The sequence below is a fragment of the Bufo bufo genome, chromosome 2, assembly GCF_905171765.1.
Source record: "Bufo bufo chromosome 2, aBufBuf1.1, whole genome shotgun sequence".
NCBI classification, from domain to species: Eukaryota; Metazoa; Chordata; class Amphibia; order Anura; family Bufonidae; genus Bufo; species Bufo bufo.
This window is the reverse complement of record NC_053390.1, coordinates 122,134,323-122,160,487: the sequence shown is the minus strand read 5'-3', so window position 1 is coordinate 122,160,487 and position 26,165 is coordinate 122,134,323. Positions and strand designations below refer to the sequence as shown.

Genomic DNA, 26,165 nt, shown 5'->3' with positions numbered 1-26,165 from the left:
TTTTCTTTTATTGTAGCGTTTAACCACTTGTTTCACGTGAGATTAGTTGATGCAAACCCTTACCATTATAAGATGATAGACAAGTTTCAGTAAAGCTACAGCTCTTCTCATGCTCCCTAATAAGTTTTTATTTTTAATTTTTTTATTTGTGCTCCTGCCATTCACTAAACACTTTGGTCGCCACTTAGTAAATGGCCCTGTATAGTTGTGAAGAGGTGGTGGCACTTTTCACCAAACACCAAAATTACTTTTGAATTTGTGAACAAGGGCAGTAAAGTAACTTGTTCTCTCACCGTCGGAGTGTTTTTTTTTTTTTGTTTACTGGAGTTTTTATTTTATTTTTCAGTCTGTAAGTTAAATAGGTCACCAGTAATTTACTGGTCGGGGTCCAACTCTCAGCTCTTTTGAAGGGCACACACTGCTAGGCCAAGAGTTTCAGCCTCTTTGTATACCGAGCACAGTACCCTACGTTGTAAGGTAACTGTGCTTGGTATTGCTGCTCTGTCCCATACTCTTGAATAGGACTGAGCTGAACAAAAGCCATGTGACGGGGAACGGGATGTCACAGGCCAAGAAAGGGGCAGCAGTGCTCGCTCAAATGCCACGGACCCTTCCAAAAGCTGATCAGCAAGGGGGCTTGGCGTCAGACCCTACAGACCTCATATTCATGTCCTATCATGAGGGTAGGTCCTTCATATTTATTTTGCTTATGTAGCGCTGCCATATGCCTCAGCGCTTTACAGACCCCTTTCATAAACCACATCTGTTCTGTCACCATAAATCAGGCTATTGAGCCCTCTTCAAATAATAATTAATATTCAGGGGTATAATGATTATCGGTCTCATGTATTAAATGCTTCAGAGCCTTTAAGAAGTGGAAATGTCTGATAATTCACCAATAAGTAGCCAAAATTCAGCAGGCTGGCTTCAGGTTATCATCTGAGTAATTTACATACATGCATGAACCTTTTGACACCGTGCACAGAGTCTGTGTTGGATACTTGGATATTCATCTTGTTGAAAGTTTTTTATTATATATATACAGAAATGCTAGCACAGGCTTCCAGTATCCGTAGTTTCAGGTGCTGCACATCTCATATCTTCACAGCATAGACAATTGCCTTCAGATGATACGAGATGTGCAGCACCTGAAACTACGGATACTGGAAGCCTGTGCTAGCATTTCTCCTGCGGTGTTGCTATCAGTGTGTGAAGAGTGGGAGAAAAGGGTTGCATTGACAATCCAACACAATGGGCAGCACATTGAACACATTTTATAAGTGGTCATAAACTTGTAAATAACTCATGAAAGAATAAAGTTACGTTAAAACCAAGCACACCATTGTTTTTCTTGTGAAATTCCCAATAAGTTTGATGTGTCACATGACCCTCTTCCTATTGAAAAAACAAAAGTTGGATTCAAAATGGTCGACTTCAAAATGGCCGCCATGGTCACCACCCATCTTGAAAAGTTTTCCCCCCTCACATATACTAATGTGCCACAAACAGGAAGTTAATATCACCAACCATTCCCATTTTATTAAGGTGTATCCATATAAATGGCCCATCCTGTATATATATACCGTATATATAATCATTTTGGGGCAGGACTACTAGGACTTGGAGTCACTACTGTGATACAATATGAACTGTCTCATACATTTGTCATTTCAGGGTCCTCCTGGTGGTGGCGGACCTCCAGGCACACCGATTATGCCCAGTCCAGCAGGTAGGTGGTCACTCTTCTTCACATACAATTACATGGAGATGCATCTACTCTCTTCCATACGTGTTGTATGTACAGCGTATGCACTCATCTGCTGTACATGAGGCCATGCCCTTACTTCATACATTATTTGTGTCTTATTTCAGATTCCACAAACTCTGGAGACAATATGTACACATTAATGAACGCAGTACCTCCTGGCGCCAACAGACCTAACGTAAGAGATGGGGTGCGGTAGGGTGTGGTTTTAATTGTATGGAGTCAATTCTGAGAAACTGCTCTTAGGCCAGTAATACAATTTTTGTAAAGGCAGGGAATGCTTTAAAGTAATAAAGTAGCCAGTGCTCACCCCTTTATTCCCCCAGTTCCACACTGGTCTCCAGTTACTTCTGGGCAGCTCTAGCTATGAAAATAGTAAAAAAAAAAAAAAACACTGCTGTACTTTTTACCAATTTTTTCCCCCTTTAATACTAGTTCCCTATGGGGCCTGGATCGGACGGCCCTATGAGTGGATTAGGTGGGATGGAACCGCACCATATAAATGGCTCATTAGGTAAGACCCTTATACATCTACTATACAGTATAAACCTACACAGGTTTTGGATTTGTGAAAGTTTTTCTGCGCGCTGTCATTGACAACCCACTTTTCAACTGTGCCCACATTACTCCCCCATTTGAAACGAATGTCTCCATACAGAGAACTGCTATCGGTTGGTAATGGCATCCAAGCTGTGCACCTTAGGCGCCCTTTAGAGCGGGGTATCAGTGGATTTTGGTGCAGTCACATTCCTAAGCACAATTGCCACATCTGTCTGCGCCTTCATGCTCAAATCTATATCCTTCTTAAAGGGGTTGTGTACTGAGCACCGAGGGGCTCAAACTGCCTAATTTGCATAATGTAAAAGGCCACATATCTCCGCAGCGATGCAAGAAAGTGATTGATTGTTTTTATCACCATGATCAACTCTACCAGGTGATATGCCTGGTTTAATAGGGTTGATCATGCTGACAGAGTAGCTTTAATTTTGGTTTGGGACCAGTTCCAAATTTTGCTATGGTGTCCTATGATTTCTCTGTACCCTCATGGACTCAGGAGTCACATATGACTGTCAGGCCATTTACAAAGTGACTTCCTAGTAGTTGACAGCTGCAGGTATCCTTAAAGGGGTTGTCCAAGTTATATTTATTGATGACCTATCCTCGGGATAGGTCATCAATGTCAGATAGGCTGGGATCCGACACCCGTCACCCCCGCCGATCAGCTGTTTGAAGAGAAGGCGCGCGCCATGCCAGCGCTGCCTCCTCTTGATTGTTTACCCGATCCGTCCCATTGAAATGAATGGGACGGTTAGGTGTAATTACATCTGCTCACCGCTGCAGATGCATCGGCGAGCAGGTAAACAGTGAAGAGGAGGCAGCGCTGGCACGGCGCGCGCCTTCTCTTTAAACAGCTGATTGGCGGGGGGTGCCGGCTGTCGGACCCCCGCCGATCTGATATTGATGACCTATCCTGAGAATAGGTCATCAATAAATATAACAACACCTTTAAGGACTATAATGAGTAAATTGCCTACTGGGTGCCCAGTGTCAAAGGGGCGTGAGCCTGAGCCTCCAGGACACTCTGCTGGAGCTGCTCTGACACTGTCCCCGCTGATTGGCCCCTTTTGACACTGGATGGTGGGGCCTAAAGTTATAGCGCTAATTGCAGCGGAACTGGGGGGAGGGACAATAGAAAAGAGAAAAAATGGTATCTGCAACCAGGGAACAACAATCAGTAAAGGTATGTTGTCAGTGTTACTTTTTGCACTTTACTTTTTTTCCATGTTTTAATACAAATGTGAAAAGATCCAAAGCTGGATTTAGTTGTAGCTCAGGGATGAGACTATTGTATTCATTAATTAATGCCACACAAACCCACATCACTGCAATGATTGAGATCTTCTATATGCCTGGATACAGAAGTGCCATTAACTGTGAGAATGAAGATTACTTACTGCTTACAAATGTCCCATAAGCACCTAGACGCATTCTTATTGCGTCTAGTAATTGACGGCTGACGTTACTGTGTGCAAGGAATTGTTACTCATCATTGCCTTGTTTTGTAGGCTCAGGGGACATGGACAGTATTTCCAAGGTGAGTTCATGCTCTGAATGGCATTGGATCAGCAATGATGAGACCTGTTGTGTTTTTTTATCCTTTACTGTACCTACGTGAACTTGTGTTATTTGCATCTATTCTATTTCATTGCATGTTTATATTTTAAACCCAAGACCTAGACATATATGAGATGTTCCAGGATCAGCATATTAATGGTCTATCCATTGGATAGGTCATCGATATGAAATCAGTGGAGGTCTGGCACCCGGCACCCCCACCAATCACCTGCTTATGACAGCTGCAGGTTCCGGAAATGAACCATGTATGGAGCCAGAAGACCACAGCGCTGTACACCGCATAGTGGCCATTCTCTGGTACTGCAACTGATGTTCCTATTCAAGTGAATGCACGCTGAGCTGCAGTACCCAAGAACGGCCATTACGCAGCCGCCTCTGTAAACTATTTACTTCTGGAACTTGCAGCAGCCAATCACTGGGGGGTGACAAACCGTCACCAATATCATACAGTATGGATAGGTCATCAGTGTGTTAGTCTCTGAAAACCCCCTTTAAAGTAGGCTTTTAATCCCAATATCTTTTTACCCCTAGATACAGCTAGGGGTAAGGCGACTTTCACACTTGCAGTAGCCTTTTCCTGCATGGGAACAGGATTCCGGATCCGTGCTACCCCTAGTCCACTGTGCCGCTGGAAGTCCGCTCTGGCCCCATTCACGATCATGGGGGCAGGCCAGAGGTCTGGCCGCAGCACAGCAAACATGCCAAGAGGTGACTGGACAAAAACCGCAGCATGTTGTAGTTTTATTCCGGCTGCCGCTCGGCATGTTTGCCGTGCTGCGGCCGCCTGCCCCCATGATAGTGAATGGGGCTGGAGCGGACCTCCGGCAGCACGGTGGACTAGTGGTATCACGGATCCGGCAGGATGTTACCCCACCCGGACACAGCCTGCCGGAAAAGGCTACTGCAAGTGTGAAAGTAGTCTTAGGGTCTAATTAAGTGGGCCAATGCTGGGCGAGGAACAAGTGCTTAAGTTGATCAGCTCTTGTGTAAAGGGCCTTTCATGTGGCCTGATGCAAAGGGGGATTGTTCATCCTCCATTCAGGGTGCATATTTTCAGCATCACATCCCATTCACCCAGGGATATGTTCTGACGTCAAACAAGGATTTTTGGTGCCACATGACAGATGCGATCACCCAACGAACAAGTGTTTGTTCATTTGTCGAGTGATCGGTGAAACATTAATACAGGTCAATTATTGGGAACGGGTGTCCTACGAACATTTGTTCCTGACATGTGACCCTGATCCTTGTCCCATACAAAAGGGTCCTCTGTTATGAGATGTGTGGTAAGCTCCTTTCTAGAGAGGCGAGAAGGTGGTCTTCCGTGATTTTCTATGATAAAGTAGTGGTTGTGTAGGATACAGGACTATTTTTTAAATTATTTTGCCAGTGAATTAAAATCACCAGTGACTAACAGAGCAAGTCTACTGCATCTGCTACTTCCATCCCATAGACTTGAATAGAGAGAGCGGCCACCTCTCTTTCATCCTTTTTTCAATGTGACCGCTATCGGCCATCTTGACTAGCAGAATAGGGGTCAGGAGACCTTCATTTACCCGATACAAGTGGATACCAGCGGTTAACGTCCACCTAGTGGACATTTTTTGGCATATCTTGTGCTGATATAAATGATGCATTCTTTTTTATAAATGACTTGTAGTGAATTGCTAGCGATCGATACCTTACATAACATGTATCCTTCACTCCTACACACAGAACTCTCCGAACAACATGAGCCTGAGTAACCAGCCAGGCACACCACGAGATGATGGAGAAATGGGTGGAAACTTCTTAAACCCCTTTCAGAGCGAGAGTGTAAGTGTCTTCCATCCTGTTTTATATAATGTACTATTCATTTATAATGCCATTAATAGAAGTGTCTGAAATATTCAGACTTCAGAGCTTCAAATCCTCTGCCATAGACAGAAGTAAATGTAAAGTTCTGGCTGTCTGCAGACACCACTACGGGGAGCTTATTGTATACTGTTGTACATGTAACTCTGTATAGTATGCAGAAAGCTGGTGAGCTCCCCCTAGTGATGGCTGCAGTCAGCAAACATTCTGTCTTTCAAAGCATTTGAGGTTTTAATTACCTAAGTAACGTGTATTCCTGCAGCATCGCCTGGCCTGGGGGTTAAAATTCAGATCGGAGACTGTGCTTTATAGGTGAAGCTATAATGTACCTCTTATCTATACAAGGGATTTGGAGTTCTGTATCAGAATAACAATGCTAACACTATGTATTGACTCAGAATGATGACTTTATTGCTATTTGCTGTTTTTTGGCTTTATTAGTTATAGATTGATTTCATATTGTGTAGCCTTTAAATGGGTTTATAGCTTTGTGTGCAGGTATACGATTGTGTATTATGTGTACATAATTCATTGTGGCTACATCCACGGACTTGAGCTGAGGACAAGTTATCTTAAAAATACTGGGGTGAATTACTACTCTAGCTTAAGAGGACCAGTTCACATCTCCAGGGATGTGTTTTAGTAACTGCTTGTATTCCCCTTGCAATAACGATTGTAGAGCATTTTTTCTTATAACTCTGGGTTGTGTTGCTCCTCTCTTTTTCCTACTACAAATAAATAGCCAACTGTGTGTTACCATTTCCCTTGTCACTGCACAGTCTGCCACCCAGTTGGTGATTTTTTTCCATTAACGTCTAGTAGAAATAACAGAGGAAAAACCCAACCTAGTCATACGAGTAGATGCTGCATAATTGTCCTTTGATGTGTAATACAATTATTAATTAATACAACAAACATGTCAGGAGTGGTGACAGCTCCTCTTTAAGTTGTAGGTTGCTTAAAATTGATCAGGGCTCATGCTCGATGATACATCTGGTGCACTTTACACCACCTATTGGTTGCATAACTTTTTTGCATTACATTTTTGCATGTTAAGCGATACCCCTTTCTACTAAGGCTCGTTTCACACCTGCAATAAAGCTATCCGGCAGAGGAACAGTATTTGACCTAGCCAGTTACCCTGGTGCACACATCTGGTTTTGCCCAGCCAAAACCCGGCGCTCATACGGAAACCGTCCAAATCCCTACCAGATCCCAATATACTCAATGGGATCTGATGTTGCACAGCAGTATCCGGCTAGGCCGAATATGGCAAACTCCAGCAGGCTAGATGCCGGATAGCCTTACCGCAGGTGTGAAACTAGCATTGTAGAGCTACAAACAAATGAAATGTGCGAGCTAGGGGCAGGTATTCTTTGTGGCGCATTTGCTTCATAATTAGGTCTAAAAATTCATGCAATGCTCCTGAAATCTGCCAAATCTTTTTTTGTTTTTAATGACAAGTCTAGATACAATTGCATTAGTAAATTTGCACTATTGTCTGATCTGTGGAGGGAAAAAGCCACTTTCTGATGCCGAGACAAGCCATGAAAGCGGTCAAGACTGAACAGAACTATAATAAAAGTTCAGCCTCTGTTCTTGGGTCATGTGCAAGAACCTCCCAAGGGAGAGAGTAATAAGCTGCGGGGAAGGTGCTCCTCCAGGATACACCTATGTTTGGTATACAATGCACTGTATAATGTCCTGTATAGAACGGATTGGTCCACTTTGCTAACTCTTGTTTTTTTTTTTCCCCTCTCCAGTATTCCCCTAGCATGACAATGAGTGTGTGATTCTTCATCATGTCTCGTCATGAAGACTGCAGTGAGTTAGCCCTCTTCACAGACCTGCCCTTGAGGAGAACCATTCATCACCATGCCATTTAACTTAAGGATCCTGGTCCCCGTCACATGAAACCTTTTTTTTTTCTATATCTTGCCATTTACACTGTTTGTGAAGAAGCGGGTCCAAGCGTAAAACTCAAGAGACTGTAAAGAGTGGCAAATGTAAAAAAAAATTGCCCTAAACTGAACTGCAATTTATCATCTGTACATATATATATAAATATATATAAATATATATATATTCCCACAGGACATTGTAAAAGGATATTATCACATGCCATCTTAAGTAGCGAGACATAGAGACGTCTGTTCCATCTTTTTTTTTTTTTTCCTCCACGTTTACATTTTTGAATTACAAATTGTCGCATTTTCTCCCTGAACTATTTTGTGCTGTGTATATCACTGCTTAATAAGTTATTTTTTAAGGTAAACTCAAATGTTGTTCTGGTTTTTGTAAATGTCTGCAATCATGGATAGGAATAAAATGCTTACGAGTGCTTTTATTAAATTGCTTTTGATACAAGTTATCCTATGAATAACTGACTGATGGGCTGGGAAATTCAATTATGTCATTTGAGAGACTTGTGTAAAGGTGCAATTTTGTATATAAAAAATGAAATCTTCAAGAATGACACAAGGACATTATTATTTTAGTGCTTTGAAGACATTCTACATCTTTTATTTCCTGCATTCTCCGAGTTGTTAATATTACAAAGATGATAACAAACACAAATAAAGCAACTTATTTTCTTATTACAGCGTAATACCTATACTGGCCATGAGTGAGACCTAAACACATCATTTACATATGAAGGAGCTGTATTGTGCATACAAATAATTTCTTCACAAAATACACATTGATGCCATCCTGCCAAATCCATGTCTTCTGAAGATCAGTGGAGGCTGTTTCGGCACGCAGTGATTGTTGTGTGGCCGAATCCTGGCAAATTTGCTGGGTAGTGGCCGTCTCTCTGCCGGACCCCAATATAGTCAAATGGGCCAGCAGACATTGCATTAAAGGGATTATCCAAGACTAAAAAATGTCCCCATATGCCTGTGCCCCTCACACTGAATATACTTACCTGGGTCCCCACGCCGCTCCTGGTCCCTGCACCGCCACCGCTACTTCTCCCCGTGAGCGGATGAAAACATCCAGTGTCGTGGTGAGGGGTTGGGCAGCCAATGGCAGACGGGGACGAGCCAGCAAAGACTGTCGAGGAAAATCCACATAAACTACAGTGCCGTGTGCATATCCTTCTTGCACCTTACACGTAGCAGTATGACTATTTCCCAAAACATGTAGCAAAACTGATCCCTGGCAGAAAAGCCTTTGACAACTTCTTAGTGCTGCCCCGTATTTAAATTGCTGGCCTGACCTCTCCTCCAGAAGAAGATATCATAATTATTCATTTTTATAAGCACAATGACAGCAGTAGGATACAGTCCAGGATTGTAGCGGTATCACCCAACAGGAGCTTTTAGGCTTGGGCTACACAGTGACTTTGACCAGGACACATGATGCATGAGCCAAGATTGCACTGTAGCCCTGCTTGCTTTGCATAAATGAAAATGAATGGGATCACATCGCCACCCGCAAGTTACATGTTGAATTTCTTGCAACTGTCAGGTCGCGACAACGCAGTGCAACCCTGCTCACTTTCATCATTTGCAATGCAGAAAGAGCTAAACTGCATTCTTTGGTCGTGCGAGATGTGTGGCAGCCAGAGTTGCCGTATAGCCTCAGCCTTGGGGCCCATTCACACTACCGTATGGCCATTGTGCCCGTGTTGCAGGTCTGCAAAACACGGGCACCGGCTGTGTGAACTCAGTACTGCGGTGCGTACCCATTGACTTGAATGGGTCCGGGATCTGCAACATACAGCAAAAGATAGGACATGTTCTATCTTTTGTAGTGTGGAGGCAAGGACACAGAAGGGCTTCCAAGCATTTCCGTGGGCTTCCGATCCGTGCCTCCTCACCACAAAAGATAGGACATGTCTTATCTTTTGCCGTATGTGGCAGGTCGCAGACCCGTTCAAGTCAATAGGTCCACACTGCAGTATGGAGTTCACGCCTGTCTTTTTTTGCGGTCTGCAACACAGGCACGGTGGCCATACGGTCGTGTGAATGGGGCCTTTAGTCTCCCTTATCCCAAGCCTACGGGCTGAGGTTTGGGCTTGGTTCACTGACTTTGTATTGGGCAGAAAGCAGATGGCTTCCTCCATAATGATGGGCCAGTAACTATGTTCATGCAGAGGGGGACCTTTCCTATTTTGGGTTCAGCAGGCAAAAGGTCAGCTATGCCACATAGGAATTAGGCCTCATGCACACGAACGTATTTTCTTTCCGTGTCCGCTCCGTTTTTTCTACAGACCATATACGGAACCATTCATTTCAATGGGTCCGCAAAACAAATGGAAGGTACTCCAGTGCATTCCGTTTCCGTATTTCCGTTCCGCAAAAAAATAGAACATGTCTTATTATTGTCCGCATTACATACAAAGATAGTACTGTTCTATTAGGGGCCAGATGTTCCGTTCCGCAAACTACGGAATGCACACGGACGTCATCTGTATTTTTTGCAGATCAGTTTTTTGCGGACCGCAAAATACATGCGGTCGTGTGCATGAGGCCTTAGGACCCTTGCAGACGAGCGTTTGCATTGCAAACGCATTGCACTTGCACGGAATCCGGACCCATTCATTTCAATAGGACTGTGTACAAGAGCGATGTTTTTCACGCATCACTTGTGCGTTGCGTGAAAATCGCAGCATGTTCTATATTCTGCGATGAAAATGGCATCCGCAAGCAAGTGCGGATGCAATTCAATTTTCACGGATGGTTGCTAAGAGACGTTGTTTGTAAACAATTAGTTTTTTTTATCACGCGCGTGCAAAACGCATTAAATCGCATTGCACCTGCGCGAGCAAAACTGAACAAATGAACACGATCGCAAACCAAACTGAATGAACTTGCTTGCGAAATCGCGCATTTTTCACTGAACGCACCCGGACCTAATCCGCACACATTCTTCTGCAAGGGGCCTTAGGATTAGACAAATTCGGATCCAGGATTCGAAAAACATGGCCACTTTCTTCTAAAAACTATACCCTGTCCCATAGGTTGTGTGTGGTATTGCAGCTCAGCTCCATTCACTTCTATGGAGTTGCAATGCTAGAATAACTATGAATGATTGTGGCCATGTTTTTCTAACCCTGTAGAATAGATTTAAATGACTAAGCTCCATGTCTATGAAAAACTGCATTGCATTAAAGGCAAAGAGGCTTCTGTTCACGTGATAGGGCCTGGGGTTCCATCACTGATATTTTTACTTTGCTGCTCACCATTATGTTTCTAAACTTAAGTTTGTATGCAGTTTAATGTAATGTGGGTATATACAACTTAAAGCAGTTGTCTATGAACTGTCTGCTATATTGCAGCTCAGGTCTATTCAAGCAAATACAGCTGCAGTACCAGACATGTCCATAGACAAAAGTGGCACTGTATGTTGAAGTCATCTCTAAGCTCATACAACCGTTTAAAGCGAAAATCCACCTGTTAATATTGTGTTGTTTTAGGTGCAACATCCAATCAGCCCCAGTGGAATCCGTACATGACTGACATGCCAGTGATGTGCAAGTTTACGGAATACAAAGCGTTATAGCCACCTGAAATTCAGGTTCCTATTTTGCAAGGAAAACTAAAAAAACTAAAAAAAAAAGGCACATTACAAACATTGGGGGTCATTTATCAAACAGAAATACGCCTAAAGGCCCTTTACGTCCCGAAATCTGCAACTTCTCCCCGCTTACGGGCGGGGAAGGGGGCTGGGCAGCAGGTCTGTCTCATTTACCATTTTCTACGCGCGTTTTAGGCAGAGAAAATGGTTTAAATGTAAGACAGCAAGGAAGCCGGCTTACATTTAGAAGCGGCAGAGGATCTGCTAAAGTTAATGCGCCTCTTCATAACTCCGGCGGATCCACCGCCACGTATAGGGGGTTATTAAGACCGGCGTCTAAAACATGGGTCTTAATAAATGTGCCCCATTGTTTTTATCATATTTAGAATAGGTGTTAATAAAGTTTATTTAAAGGTTTAGTTACACTATAAGGCCTCATGCACACGACCGTTGTTCTGGTCCGCATCGGAGCCGCAGTTTTTGCAGCTCGGGTGCGGACCAATTCACTTCAATGGGGCCACAAAAGATGCGGACAGCACTCCGTGTGCTGTCCGCATCCGTTGTTCCGTTACGTAGCCCCGCAAAAAAAAAAATAACATGTCCTATTCTTGTCCGTTTTGCAGACAAGAATAGGCATTTCTACAATGGGCCGCCTGTTCCGTTCCGCAATTTGCGGAAGGCACACGGGCGGCTTCCGTGTTTTGCGGATCGCAAAAAACTGAACGGTGTGCACGAGGCCTAACTATGTCTATGTGAGGGGAAGTATGGGATTGTATCAGATAAACAAAGTTACCGTTGCTATAAAGATACGCTGAAGTCGTTTTCTGGGTCCCAGCAGGTCCCACAAGTGTGTAATATACTGACTATTCTGAAGTTGTGTGGGTCAGCCTCTTGGGAACCCCATGTGATGCTCCTCAGCTTCTTCTGACATCACATCAGTTACCAGGGCCCCAGTCTGGCCTGTGGACAGGACTAGAACTATCCCCCATTCCTGGTTCATGCGCAGGATGAGATGGATTTGGATGCTTTCACATGCAGGTTCTTCATAATTATGGTGCCCTTTAAGAAATTAATTGGCGCAGAACTTTGAATCAATCGGATTAAAATGTGTTTATTCACTTTATAATAAAAAATAATTAGAGAACTAATAATAATACAGTAATAGCTGCAATGCCAAGAAACAAAGTCAAATCTAAGGCTTCGTTCACATCACCGTTCAGCCTTACCGTTCTCCTGCTCCTAGACGGAAAGGACGGAGAAGGCACATAACTGAGCCGAACGGAGCCTAAGGACCCCATAGACTATAATGGGGTCCGTTATGTTTCCGCTCAGAAGATGATTTTGGAGCGGAGACAAAGTTGTGCATGCAGGAATTTTGTCTCCGCTTCAAAATCATCATCTGAGCGGAAACATAACGGACCCCATTATAGTCTATGGGGTCGTTTGGCTCCGTTATGTGCCTTCTCCCTCCTTTCCGTTCTCCTGCTCCTAAATGGAGCAGGAGAACGGAAAGGCTGAACGGTGATGTGAACGAAGCCTAAATGAGCTATCATTTATGCCAGTTTCTGCTGTAAATTTTTGTGGCAGTGAGATGCCGCACCCTTCCCGTTAAGCCCTGCGCATGCCACGCCAACATTTTTGACACAGAAGTTTTGCTGAGATCGTGAAAAACACTGAAAAATTTTAGAAACAATGGGGGTCATTCGTGAACATCACTACTCTTCTTTTTGGCGTATAAAAACTTGCAAAGGCCTTTTTTCTTTTCTTTTTTTTGCAACTTTTTAAATCTTCCACAGGTGTTTTTGTACTGCATTTGACACTTGGGAGTGTCGAGGGAGTAGCGGGGGCCCGGGACATCGGCCCCAATAAATTAACCAACATTTAAGCCTGGAAACTACTCTAGTCAGGGTCTGAAGTAGTTTTTACACCAGACGCACACTTCATTATAAATTAGCCGAATCCCCCTTGCAGGGGAAAAGCAAAGAGTGGCATAAAAAGCCGTTCTTTGTAAATGACCCCCAATATATCCATAAGAGATAGAATGTGTGTCCTTACATTGTAACTAATGCTTGTCACAGCCCACATCTCGTACATTTTATGTTCTTATGCAGCAATCGGTTTCTTATTGTAATCAAATTGACTTGGCAACAGCGCCAAACCTGAAAACCCAAGTTAAACATCTACGGCCTGCTTTATGCTTTACACCTCATCTGAACACTTTGTGGCTCATTACTGCTCCACTGCAGGATAATTATAATCCATAGTAAAGACGTAAGATGTCTACAGGGGCACAGTCATGATGCCAACGATCTCATTTCCTTCACCTGTATTGTCATTTTAAGACATATAATACTGAACGGGGGATTTGGAGCGTCTCCAGTAGGAAAGCGCGTGTTGGAATGGAACCTATACAGTTTGTGCTGGTAATCTTAGCAGATGTTCATACACTGCAGATGTGTTGCAGAAGTTTCTGCAGCTGAAACAAATTCATCCTATGCATCAGAATGGGACAGTCACAGAAATTTCAGCGGAGAACCTGCCACATTTGAACATACCCTTAGGGGGCAGCCACCAGGGGGGAGATACACTGCGGATTGCATGGAAACTGGACATCATGATACAGTATTAAAAAAGTGGATGTGTGATATGGAGATCCACAAATAGCCTAGAGGATTTTAAATCCGCAGCATGTCAATTTATGTTAAAATGTTTTTCTAAAGGTGGGTTTGCACTAGCGTTATGCCATCACGTTATAGGTTCCGTTTAGAACAGAATGGCCAGACGGAATGCAAAACGGAAGCCTTTAAGAGGTATTCCGTTTTGCTTCGTCGTTATAGAAGTCTATGGGCAAGCGTAATGGAAACCAGACGGAACCGTTATGCTTGCCCATAAACTTCTATTAGAACGAGCAAAACGGAATGCCTCTTAAAGACTTACGTTATAAACGGAACCTATAACTGAATGGCTTAATGCTAGTGCGAACCCACCCTAATGTGAGTGCAGCTAGACATTGTGATAAAGTGAGCCAAAATTCAGGTGTAATTAGGACAACATCTGGCGCTATATAGCACATTGAGTTTTAGACTAATCCACTGCGCCTAGCTCACCATGGGGGTGTGGCCTAATGGGAATGGGGTGTGTCTTAGTGGAAAAGAGGCATGGTCTAAGATGCATCGCAATTCAGGTGTAAAATTCTGTCAATGTAAGCCAATAGTTGGTATAGAGTCAGTGAAAAGTGTATATCCCTGCACCAGATTTATCACCTAGCCTTAGCCCCTGTGATAAATCTGGTGCAGGTCTAGACAGTCTGTATAAATTTACGTAATTTACCAGATTAGTAAATTTGCCTCAGAGTTTCTTGACCATACCCAGCAGAAACAGTTGACATGCGCAGTCATTTTATGCAAGGATATTTTTCTGCAGCATTTGGGTGAGATTTAATATTTCATCCACTTTGCTGTTACTGTAAAACACTTTTACACGAGCGAGTTTTCCACGCGGGTGCAATGCGTGACGTGAACACGTAGCACCAGCACTGAATCCTGACCCATATATTTCAATGGGTCTGTGTACATTTTTTTTCATGTATCAGTTCTGCTTTGCGTGAAAAACGCAGCATGTTCTATATTCTGCGTTTTTCACGCAGCCCTGGCCCCACAGAAGTGAATGGGGCTTCAGTGAAAAACACATTGTATTCGCAAGCAGGTGCGGATGCAATGCGTTTTTCACTGATGGTTGCTAGGAGATGTTGTTTGTAAACCTTCCATTTTTTATCACACGCACATGAAAAACACATTAAAACGCATTGCACAGGCGCGGAAACAACTGAACGCAGTCGCAGACAAAACTGACTAAACTTCCTTGCAAAATGGTGCGAGTTTCACTGAACGCATCCGGACCTAATCCGTCACGCTCATGTGTATAAAAAGAGACAAACAAAAGCGCATCATGTTTAGGGTTGTCGCATATAGTAAAAACCAAAGGGGGTCATTTATTAACCTGAAATACGCCTATATTAGGCATATTTAAGGCGCAGATTGCGGCGCAACGGTTACAGCAATCTGCGACATTTTTCCCCGCTCTCGTACATTTAGAAGCGGCTCTGGATGGGCCGGAGTTATGTAGAGGCCGGCACCTCTACATAACTGTGGCGATCCACTGCTGGAGCAGGGGCTTTATTAAGACTGGCGTCTAAAACGCCAGTCTTAACCCCTTAAGGACGCAGGGCGTATCGGTACGCCCTATTTCCCGAGTCCTTAAGGACTCAGGGCGTACCGGTACGTCCTAGCTTGAACTCAGTATTCCGGCGCCCGAGGGGTTAAACGGAACGGGATTTCGGCTGAAATCCTTCAGCCGGCATCCTGTGACAACGCCAGGGGGGGTCATGTGACCCCCCCGTGTCGGCGATCGCAGCAAACCGCAGGTCAATTCAGACCTGCGGTTTGCTGCGCTTTTTGCAGTTTCTGATGCCCGCGGTCCCTGACCGCGGGGATCAGAAACTTTTGAGTGCCTATAATCAATATTTTTCACCCCCCCCCCTGCACCCCTGCACGATTTTATGCCGGCGGGTGGTGCGGGGGGGGGTGTCGCATGCGGTGGGGGCGGTGCGGGAGGCGGGCGGTGCGGCAGGCGGGATCGCGATCCCCCGCCCGCCTCCCCATGAATGATCGTTGGTGTCTAGTGGGGATACCAGGGTGCCAGCACATTGCTGGCACCCTGGTATAAACGGCTGACATCTGTGAAGATGTCAGCCGTTTAACCCTTTCCATACCGCGGTCCGTACGGACCGCTGTATGGAAAAAGTTAACTGTCGTCGGTCAGGGAGCTCCCTCCCTCTCCATCGGGGGGCTGCTGTGCCTTTGCAGCCCCCCGATGGAGAGGGAGAGAGCCCCCAGAGAGCCCCCCTCAGCCCCGTGCTTACCCTTCCCCGTCTGCGAAGTTCTGAGCAGACGGGGAAGGTTCCCATGGCAACAGGACGCCTGCTCAGGCGTCCTGCTGTCCATGGTGCTGAACAGATCTATGCTGAAAGCATAGATCTGTTCAGTGTAAGTAAAATACAGTATAGAACAATATATATTGTACTGTACTGTATTATACAGACATCAGACCCACTGGATCTTCCAGAACCAAGTGGGTCTGGGTCAAAAAAAAAGTTAAAAAAAGTGAAAAAAGTTAAGATAAAAAAAAAAACATTCATCACTGAATAAAAATTAAAAAAAATAAAATACACTACACATATTAGGTATCGCCGCGTCCGTAACGACCTGATCTATAAAACGGTCATGTTACTTTCCCCGCACGGTGAACACCATAAAAATAAAAAAATAAAAACTATGAGAAAATTGAAATTTTGCCCACCTTACTTCCCAAAAAAGGTAATAAAAGTGATCAAAAAAGTCACATGTACGCCACAATAGTACCAATCAAACCGTCATCTCATCCCGCAAAAATCATACCTTACCCAAGATAATCGCCCAAAAACTGAAAAAACTATGGCTCTCAGACTAAAGAAACACTAAAACATGATTTTTTTTGTTTCAAAAATGAAATCATTGTGTAAAACTTACATAAATAAAAATAAAGTATACATATTAGGTATCGCCGCGTCCGTATCGACCGGCTCTATAAGAATATCACATGATCTAACCCTTCAGGTGACCACCGTAAAAAAAAAAAAAAAAAAAACTGTGTAAAAAAAGCCATTTTTTGTCATCTTACGTCACAAAAAGTGTAATAACAAGCGATCAAAAAGTCATATGCACCCCAAAATAGTGCCAATTAAACCGTCATCTCATCCCGCAAAAAATGAGACCCTACTCAAGATAATCGCCCAAAAACTGAAAAAACTATGGCTCTTAGACTATGGAGACACTAAAACTTTTTTTGGTTTTAAAAATGAAGTTATTGTATAAAACTTACATAAATAAAAAAAAGGTATACATATTAGGTATCACCGCGTCCGTGACAACCTGCTCTATAAAATTACAACATGATCTAACCTGTCAGATGAATGTTGTAAATAACAAAAAAAAAAAAAAACGTGCCAAAAAAGCTATTTCTTGTTACCTTGCCGCACAAAAAGTGTAATATAGAGCAACCAAAAATCATATGTACCCTAAACTAGTACCAACAAAGCTGCCACCTTATTCCGTACTTTCTAAAATGGGGTCACTTTTTTGGAGTTTCTACTCTAGGGGTGCATCAGGGGGGCTTCAAATGGGACATGGTGTCAAAAAAACCAGTCCAGCAAAACCTGCCTTCCAAAAACCGTATGGCATTCCTTTCCTTCTGCGCCCTGCCGTGTGCCCGTACAGCGGTTTACGACCACATATGGGGTGTTTCTGTAAACTACAGAATAAGGGCCATAAATAATGAGTTTTGTTTGGCTGTTAACCCTTGCTTTGTTACTGGAAAAAAAATATTAAAATGGAAAATCTGCCAAAAAAGTGAAATTTTGAAATTGTATCTCTATTTTCCATTAAATCTTGTGCAACACCTAAAGGGTTAACAAAGTTTGTAAAATCAGTTTTGAATACCTTGAGGGGTGTAGTTTCTTAGATGGGGTCACTTTTATGGAGTTTCTACTCTAGGGGTGCATCAGGGGGGCTTCAAATGGGACATGGTGTCAAAAAAACAGTCCAGCAAAATCTGGCTTCCAAAAACCATACGGCGCACCTTTCACTCTACGCCCCGCTGTGTGGCCGTACAGTAGTTTACGGCCACATATGGGGTGTTTCTGTAAACGGAAGAGTCAGGGCAATAAAGATACAGTCTTGTTTGGCTGTTAACCCTTGCTTTGTTAGTGGAAAAAATGGGTTAAAATGGAAAATTAGGCAAAAAAATGAAATTCTCAAATTTCATCCCCATTTGCCAATAACTCTTGTGCAACACCTAAAGGGTTAACAAAGTTTGTAAAATCAGTTTTGAATACCTTGAGGGGTGTAGTTTCTTAGATGGGGTCACTTTTATGGAGTTTCTACTCTAGGGGTGCATCAGGGGGCTTCAAATGGGACATGGTGTCAAAAAAACAGTCCAGCAAAATCAGCCCTCCAAAAACCAAACGGCGCACCTTTCACTCTACGCCCTACTGTGTGCCCGTACAGTAGTTTACGGCCACATATGGGGTGTTTCTGTAAACGGCAGAGTCAGGGCAATAAAGATACAGTCTTGTTTAGCTGTTAACCCTTGCTTTGTTAGTGGAAAAAATGGGTTAAAATGGAAAATTAGACAAAAAAATGAAATTCTCAAATTTCATCCCCATTTGCCAATAACTCTTGTGCAATACCTAAAGGGTTAACAAAGCTTGTAAAATCAGTTTTGAATACCTTGAGGGGTGTAGTTTATAGAATGGGGTCATTTTTGGGCGGTTTCTATTATGTAAGCCTCGCAAAGTGACTTCAGACCTGTAGTGGTCCCTAAAAATTTGGTTTTTGTAAATTTCTGAAAAATTTCAAGATTTGCTTCTAAACTTCTAAGCCTTATAACATCCCCAAAAAATAAAATATCAATCCCAAAATGCTACAAACATGAAGTAGACATATGGGGAATGTAAAGTCATCAAAATTTTTGGGGGTATTACTATGTATTACAGAAGTAGAGAAACTGAAACTTTGAAATTTGCAAATTTTTCAAAATTTTTGGTAAATATGGTATTTTTTTATGCAAAAAAATTCACTTTTTTGACCCAATTTTAGCAGTGTCATGAAGTACAATATGTGACGAAAAAACAATCTCAGAACGGCCTGGATAAGTCAAAGCGTTTTAAAGTTATCAGCACTTAAAGTGACACTGGTCAGATTTGCAAAAAATGGCCAAGTCCTTAAGGTGAAATAGGGCTGAGTCCTTAAGGGGTTAATAAATGACCCCCCAAGTGCAAAAGGCTTCTCATCTTGGAGTGTTGCGCTAAGAGCACAACACCTTGTCAGACCTTGATAACCAGTGGAGCCCCCTTCTGTCAGGTCCGATCCCGGCCTGAGATAACACCGGAGAAAAACAGGTAATAGAAGGAGAGGCGGCACAGCAGGACACCATACACCGATGGATCAGTAAGGAAGCTTTATTTGTTGTGGAACAACGCGTTTCAGGGACTGACCTCTTCGTCAGATTTATAGACAACATAACATGATACAAACATTGTTAGTTTAAAAATGTTCTGGCAGTAAAATCTATATTAAAATCAGCAAAAATGCAAGACATTCCATGTGCAATATAAAAAAAGAATAATAATAGTTATAAGGCAAAGGAAAACATGAATACAATAAAATGAACAGACAGTAATCAATAATAGTAGGTTAGTATCATGAACACATCGAAAATTTAGGACAGTAAATTTAGTAGATTCCGAAGCTGCTTCTTTATATAGTTTGATATCTTTAGAGTTTATTCATAAGTAGCAGATTTGTTGCAGAAATATTTGCAACTGAAAGTCAGTTCCATAAATCTGAATTGGGTCCTTTTGGTAGCAAGCATGGATTTTTGCATGCCCTATTCATATGAACGAGACAATCACAGAAATTTTTGCCACAAGTCTACCGCATGTGAGACTGGCTACTCTTAAAGGGGTTTTTCAGGCTCCTGATATCGATAACCTATCCTCAGGATAGGTCATTAAAATTGCATCAGTGTGGGCCCGACATCTTGTACCACCACTGATCAGCTCCATTCATAGTGTAGTTCGAGACTTTTCTGCTTTCTCCTACCTTTTACAAAAAGTGGTTGGAGGAGGCAGGCTGCGGACAGGACCTCAATGGCCCAACTCATTTCACAACATTTTTGGGTGTACATTAGACCAGAAATTTACACAATTCCTTTGCCAACTCATCGAGCAGGTCTTCCAAGAGTCGTCTAAATGTTCCAGGAGAGTTGGCAAGTGTGCTGTCCTGTTCTCACAACATGTACCCCCGTGGTCTATATGCAGTTCAACAGGCAGATATCACCATTCTACTAGTTAATAAGATGAGACTTGTTTCTGTAGTCTGTGGTTTTTATTAACCGGCAGTAGACAAGGTAAACTATAAGAAAATGAACATACAAGAACTGAATATACAGCACAATGTACACAAAACCAATACAAAAACATGAATTAATCCCTTACCGACGATGCTTTAGTAAGAGACACACAATGTGCAGCTGCTCCTTCCAAGAGGTGAGGAGAAAAGGAAGCAGGAGCCTGTCTCTTTCCCAGAAAGCACTGTGAGCAGGAAGTCAGGTGACCTAATGAATATGCATAACTTAACAAGGCAAAAGATGCACTTACAGCTAAAGGTCACTAGATGGTGCTGAAGGCACACAAATGAACAAACTATGCAATAGTTAGTGAAGACAGTACACTCCCCACTTGACATCAGCCGATGTCACTATTAGAGTCCTCAACAGATAACAGTAGGATTAGTTCGGAAGTTGGTCTGATAAACAGTTTGGTCTCATTTTGTTTGAAAATCTTGACCTCCACTTTACGTGTCCGTCTTCACTTGGAAATACTTTAGTAATGAGGCCCAAAGGCCAATGATTTCTTTGAGCCTGAGAGTCTTTAACAAGAACAATATCATCGGGTTTCAGGTTGGGCTTAACTGTGTGCCATTTGGTTCTTGTCTGTAAGGTGGGAAGATATTGCTTCTTCCACCTATTCCAGAAAGTATCGGCAAGGCCTTGCACTTGTCTCCATTGGCGTTTGTAGAGATCTTTGGTGCCAAACTCTCCAGAAGGAGCACTCACTATACCAGTCTTTTGGGTAAGTAGAGAGGCAGGCGTAAGCAGTATTGGATCTCCTGGGTCATTTGATATCGGAGCCAAGGGTCTGGCATTGATAATGGCTGAGACTTCGGCCATAAAGGTTGTAAGGCATTCATGAGAGAGTCTAGCATTGCCTACTTGTAAGAAAATAGAGTTCAAGATTCTGTGGGCTGTGTGCTAAGCAGGTGATAGCTCACACAAGTGACTTCCAGGTGGAAAACTTGATGAAACGGTGACTAACGAGCTGATTGTACGAATTTACAGTTAGTAGCACATATACCTGGGGGCGGATTTCTTTATCAGAATCTGCATCTAACAGCTCATATGAGTCACAGGCAGAAGAATGTTCTGAGTTGTATAGAAAAGCAGGACCCGTGAACCAAACTGTGTCCTTAAGGTGACTGGCAGCAACTGACCTGGTTGCTAAGTCTGCTGGGTTGTGGTCAGTAGGTACGAAGTGCCATTGTTTTGGGAAAGTGGACCTCCTGATTCTTAACACTCGGTTGTTAACGTAAACGTAAAAACGCCTAGTTTGGTTGTAAATGTAGCCCAGGACCACTTTACTCTCTGTATAAAACTCGGTGTCTCGGATCCCTAGGTTTATCTCTGATGTAATTAATTCAGCTAGTTCAACGGCTAGTACAGCGGGACAGAGTTCTAACCTGGGTATTGTATGTTCGAGAAATGGTGCGAGTTTCGCTTTGCCCATGACAAACCCTGTGTGGCACTGACCTTTGTTGTCTATAGTTTTAAGGTAAGCTACAGCGGCAATTGCTTTGACGAACGTGTCAGAGAATACATAAAGTCTTTGTGTTTTTACTTCTGTGGATGGCACAGGAGCGTAAGAACGTGGAACATGCAGGTTAGATAAAGTCTTTAGGGAGTTTCTCCACTCTATCCATATGTTTCTTTTTTCAGGGGAAAGTGGGTGATCCCAATCCAATGTCTCCTGAGTTAAGTCTCTAAGTAGTGATTTGCCCTGGATTGTAACGGGGGCCGTGAATCCCAAGGGATCATAAAGACTATTTATGGCAGACAGGACACCTCTACGGGTAAAGGGCTTCTCTTCTTGGCTGACTTGGAAGGTAAACGTGTCTGATTTTAGATCCCAGAGGAGACCAAGGCTACGTTGTATAGGAAGGGAGTCAGTCCCTAAGTCTAAGCTCTGTAGGTCGTTTGAGTGGTCTTGAGAGGGAAATGCTTCTATCAGCTGCTTACTATTGGAGGCTATTTTGTGGAGTCTCATGTTTGAGCATGCAAGCATTTCTTGAGCTCTCTTAAAGGGTTTCTATCACTTCGTATGACATAATTAGCTGTCAGACACTAGCGATCCGCTAGTGTCTGCTCTGGCCAACCATCCTAATATAGCAGCTTTTGGGGCAGCCGTTTTGCTAAAAAAATAACTTTTATAAATATGCTAATGAGCCTCTAGGTGCTATGTGGGCGTCATTAGCACCTAGAGGCTCCGTCTACCTTCATACACAGCCACCGCCCAGCGCGTCCCTCCAGCCCGCCCATCTCCTGCTGAATGCGATCCTCCGTGTGACGCAGCGGACGAATTCTCGCGCATGCGCCGTGCGCGGCTGTATTTGGCGCATGCGCAGTGAATGTCTGACAGCTTCCCTGCTCAGACATCTCCACTGCGCCTGCGCCGATGACGTCATAGTGCTCCAAGGAACAGGCGCAGTGGAGATGTCTGAGCAGGGAAGCTGTCAGACATTCACTGCGCATGCGCCGAATACAGCCGCGCACGGCGCATGCGCGAGAATTCGTCCGCTGCGTCACACGGAGGATCGCATTCAGCAGGAGATGGGCGGGCTGGAGGGACGCGCTGGGCGGTGGCTGTGTATGAAGGTAGACGGAGCCTCTAGGTGCTAATGACGCCCACATAGCACCTAGAGGCTCATTAGCATATTTATAAAAGTTATTTTTTTAGCAAAACGGCTGCCCCAAAAGCTGCTATATTAGGATGGTTGGCCAGAGCAGACACTAGCGGATCGCTAGTGTCTGACAGCTAATTATGTCATACGAAGTGATAGAAACCCTTTAAGGAGACTTATTGCACCCTCAACAGTGGGTAGTGATTTTAGACAGTCATCTACATAAAAGTCTCTTTCTACGAATTGTCTGACGTCTGACCCATATTCTAGTTCGCCTTCCTGAGCAGAGTGTCTGAGACCATAAGTTGCAACTTCAGGAGAGAGGCTGTCACCAAAGATATGTACCCGCATGCGGTACTCCACGATATCTTTTGTGGGGTCATTGTCAATAAACCAAAGAAATCTTAAGAAGTTTCTGTGTTCCTCTTTAACGAGAAAGCAATGAAACATCTGCTAAATGTCCGCCATGAAGGCAACAGAGTTTTTACGAAAACGAAGCAGTACTCCTAGGAGCTTGTTGTTAAGATCTGGACCTGAGAGCAGGACGTCGTTTAAGGAGACGCCTTCATATTTAGCACTAGAGTCAAACACTACTCTAATTTGACCTGGTTTCTTTGGGTGGTAAACCCCGAATATGGGTAAATACCAACATTCTTCTGAGTTTTTAAGGGTGGGAGCTACCTCAGCATGACCATTCTCAAATATTTTCCTCATGAAAGTAAAGAAGTGATCTTTCATTTCTGGCTTCTTGTGGAAGCTACGTCTTAGAGAGACAAAACGTCTGTAGACTTGCTCTCTGTTGTTAGGCAAACGTTGTCTTTGAGGCCTGAAGGGAAGGGGTGCGACCCAACTATTTGTTTCATCCTTACTGATTTCCTTTTGCATGGTTTCTAAAAACAATCTGTCTTCGTGGGACATTGCTACCTGATTGTTCTCCTTGGTCCTTTGGAACACTGAGCAACCTAAGTGGTCTTCATCACTGTCACAAGCTATGTTGTGGTCTACAGAGTCTATGAATGAACAAGGTAGTTGAGTACTATGTGGCAATTCCTTTATGAGGAAGTTGTTTTTACATGGTTGGAAGATAGAAGGACGTCCATTATCTAATGTGCTTGTAAGCATGCTATTAATGGAAGTTGGTTTGTGTATGCTTCCTAAGCAGACATCTCCTACTATGACCCATCCTAGGTCATGCCTTTGGGCATAAGGAGCATGATGTGGGCCATTAATCTGTTCTCTAGTTTTATGAACTTGTAAGATATCTCTCCCTAGGAGTAGGATTATCTGAGCGTTAGGATCGAGTTTTGGTAAGAGATGGTCTATACGCTGTAAATGGGGGTGATGTATGGCTACCTCTGGTGTAGGGATCTCGTGTCTATTATCAGGGATTTGGTAACATTCAGTAATAGTTGGTAAGGAAAGACACGTTTTACCATCTATGGATTCAATTAGGTAGCCACTAGCTCTCCTCCCCGCTGTTTCTACCGTACCCGCACAAGTCTTTAGAGAATAAGGAGTGTTAGGCCCTTTGATGTTGAAAATGTCAAAGAAAGTAGATTTGGCTAGGGACGCATTACTTTGGTCATCTAGGATGGCGTAAACATTGATGGCTTTGTCTCTGCAGCCCTTTGGGTATACTTTTGTTAGGCAGATTTTTGAGCAGGACCTGCCGCCTATGAGTCCTTTACAGACTTCAGTGCATTGTGAAGTAACTGCTGGTGGGTTAGCTTCAGAGTTACTTTCCTCCCCGCCATGCTCTCTGGCACTGTTACTCTGTGATGAGGTCCATGGGAAAGGCCCAGGATGTAGGGCCGTGTTGTGATCTGAGTTGTTGCATTCTGTGCATTTTACACTAACCTGACAGTCTTTGGCAATATGTGATGTTGATGAGCAGCACTTGTAGCAAATGCGGTTCTCCTTGAGGAAGGCTTTGCAATCCCCTATGGACATTTCTCTAAAGGCTCTGCACTTCAGAAGAGGGTGTGGCTTCTTGTGTAGAGGGCACTGTTTACCAGGATCTTTGACTGTTTCGCGGCTGGCGGAGCTGTAATGCCTGTAAGAATCTGCATGTGAAATGTTAGTTTTGTGCACTGCCACTGATCCTTTGTGTGGTCATAGGGAGTGGCACAAGACTGTGATAGATCAAAGCTAGGGTCATTACGAATATTAGCTTCTAGCCTTACAAAGTCAACAAACACACTGAAGGGAGGGAATGGCACATTGTGGATATGTTTGTACCTTGACCCGTGGGAGACCCATTTCTCCTGCAGGTTGTGGGGAAGCTCAAGCCCCGGTAAATCCCCTTCAGCTTTGGCAACCTGTAATTCCATCAGTAGATCACTTAAATCCCTAAGTTTCTGGAACCCTTTGCTAGATATTTTAGGGAATTCGTCAATTCTTTTAAACAACGCATCCTCTATGACCTCTGCAGAACCATAACATTCATCAAGTCTATCCCAGATCATTTTTAGGCCAATCTCTGGGTAGTTTATATTAATATCCCTGATTCTCTTGGCATGTTCTACAGAGTCTTTTCCAAGCCGATCTACAAGGAAGTCTATCTCCTCACTGTGTGACAGACCCAAGTCTTTTGTAATGTTATAAAAGGAGGCCCGCCATGCTCTATAGTTTTCAGGGCGATCACTGAACTTCGCCAATCCCTTTGTAACTAGCTCTCGTTTAGTAAAGAACCTGGCAAAGTCTATTGTGCTATGGTTACTACTAAGGTTAGTTGGAGGTGGAAAGTCACGGTGACAGTGCGGCGGGTGATCATACCTGTATGGAGTCTCTGACTTAGGCCAGCCCATGTCATACCATCTTGTGGGATAAGGTGTCTCTGCAGGCTGGACTGGAAGCTGGCTTCCTTGGTGTGCAGGGAAGTTAGCTGGAGTTTTGTCACATGGCTCTGGGCTCTCTTGTTTGTAGGACTGGGATCCGAGTGTGACTCTTTCTTTTGGACGGTATGATTCTTCTGAGGTATAGGTGACGTCTTCGGTTCCTGGGAATGGATCAGCATTGCTGTTTGGTCTAGAGTGTTGACAGACGTACTCTGAAGTGCGTTGTACAGGATCTTGCTGGCCGAGTTCTGGGCTAAGCACACTGCGGTGACTTCCGGTTTTCGGGTATTCCATTGCTTCCAAGAACTCTGCTTCAGCTATGGCGGCTGCCGTTTCTTTCTCTACGGCGAGTTTCTCTAGCTTTGCATCTAAGAGGACCTTTTGCATGTCTATTGAAGCCTGTTTCTTTGCTTTCTCAGCCTCTAGCTGTGCCTTTTC

At 43.6% G+C, this 26,165-nt stretch overlaps 1 protein-coding gene across 2 annotated transcripts in view; it reads left to right on the top strand.

Annotated features, from left to right (window-relative positions):
* The window catches only part of SSBP2 (single stranded DNA binding protein 2), a 206,236-nt gene extending 198,110 nt beyond the window's left edge, over positions 1-8,126 (top strand). For both annotated transcript variants that reach the window (XM_040421503.1, XM_040421504.1), the window contains 6 exons: positions 1,675-1,729; positions 1,873-1,943; positions 2,201-2,279; positions 3,832-3,860; positions 5,618-5,716; positions 7,519-8,126. In XM_040421503.1, the coding sequence (XP_040277437.1) occupies positions 1,675-1,729; positions 1,873-1,943; positions 2,201-2,279; positions 3,832-3,860; positions 5,618-5,716; positions 7,519-7,548 (363 nt within the window). In that variant the 3' untranslated portion in view covers positions 7,549-8,126. The remainder of the gene's footprint in view (positions 1-1,674; positions 1,730-1,872; positions 1,944-2,200; positions 2,280-3,831; positions 3,861-5,617; positions 5,717-7,518) is intronic.
* The last annotated feature ends 18,039 nt before the right edge of the window (positions 8,127-26,165 follow it).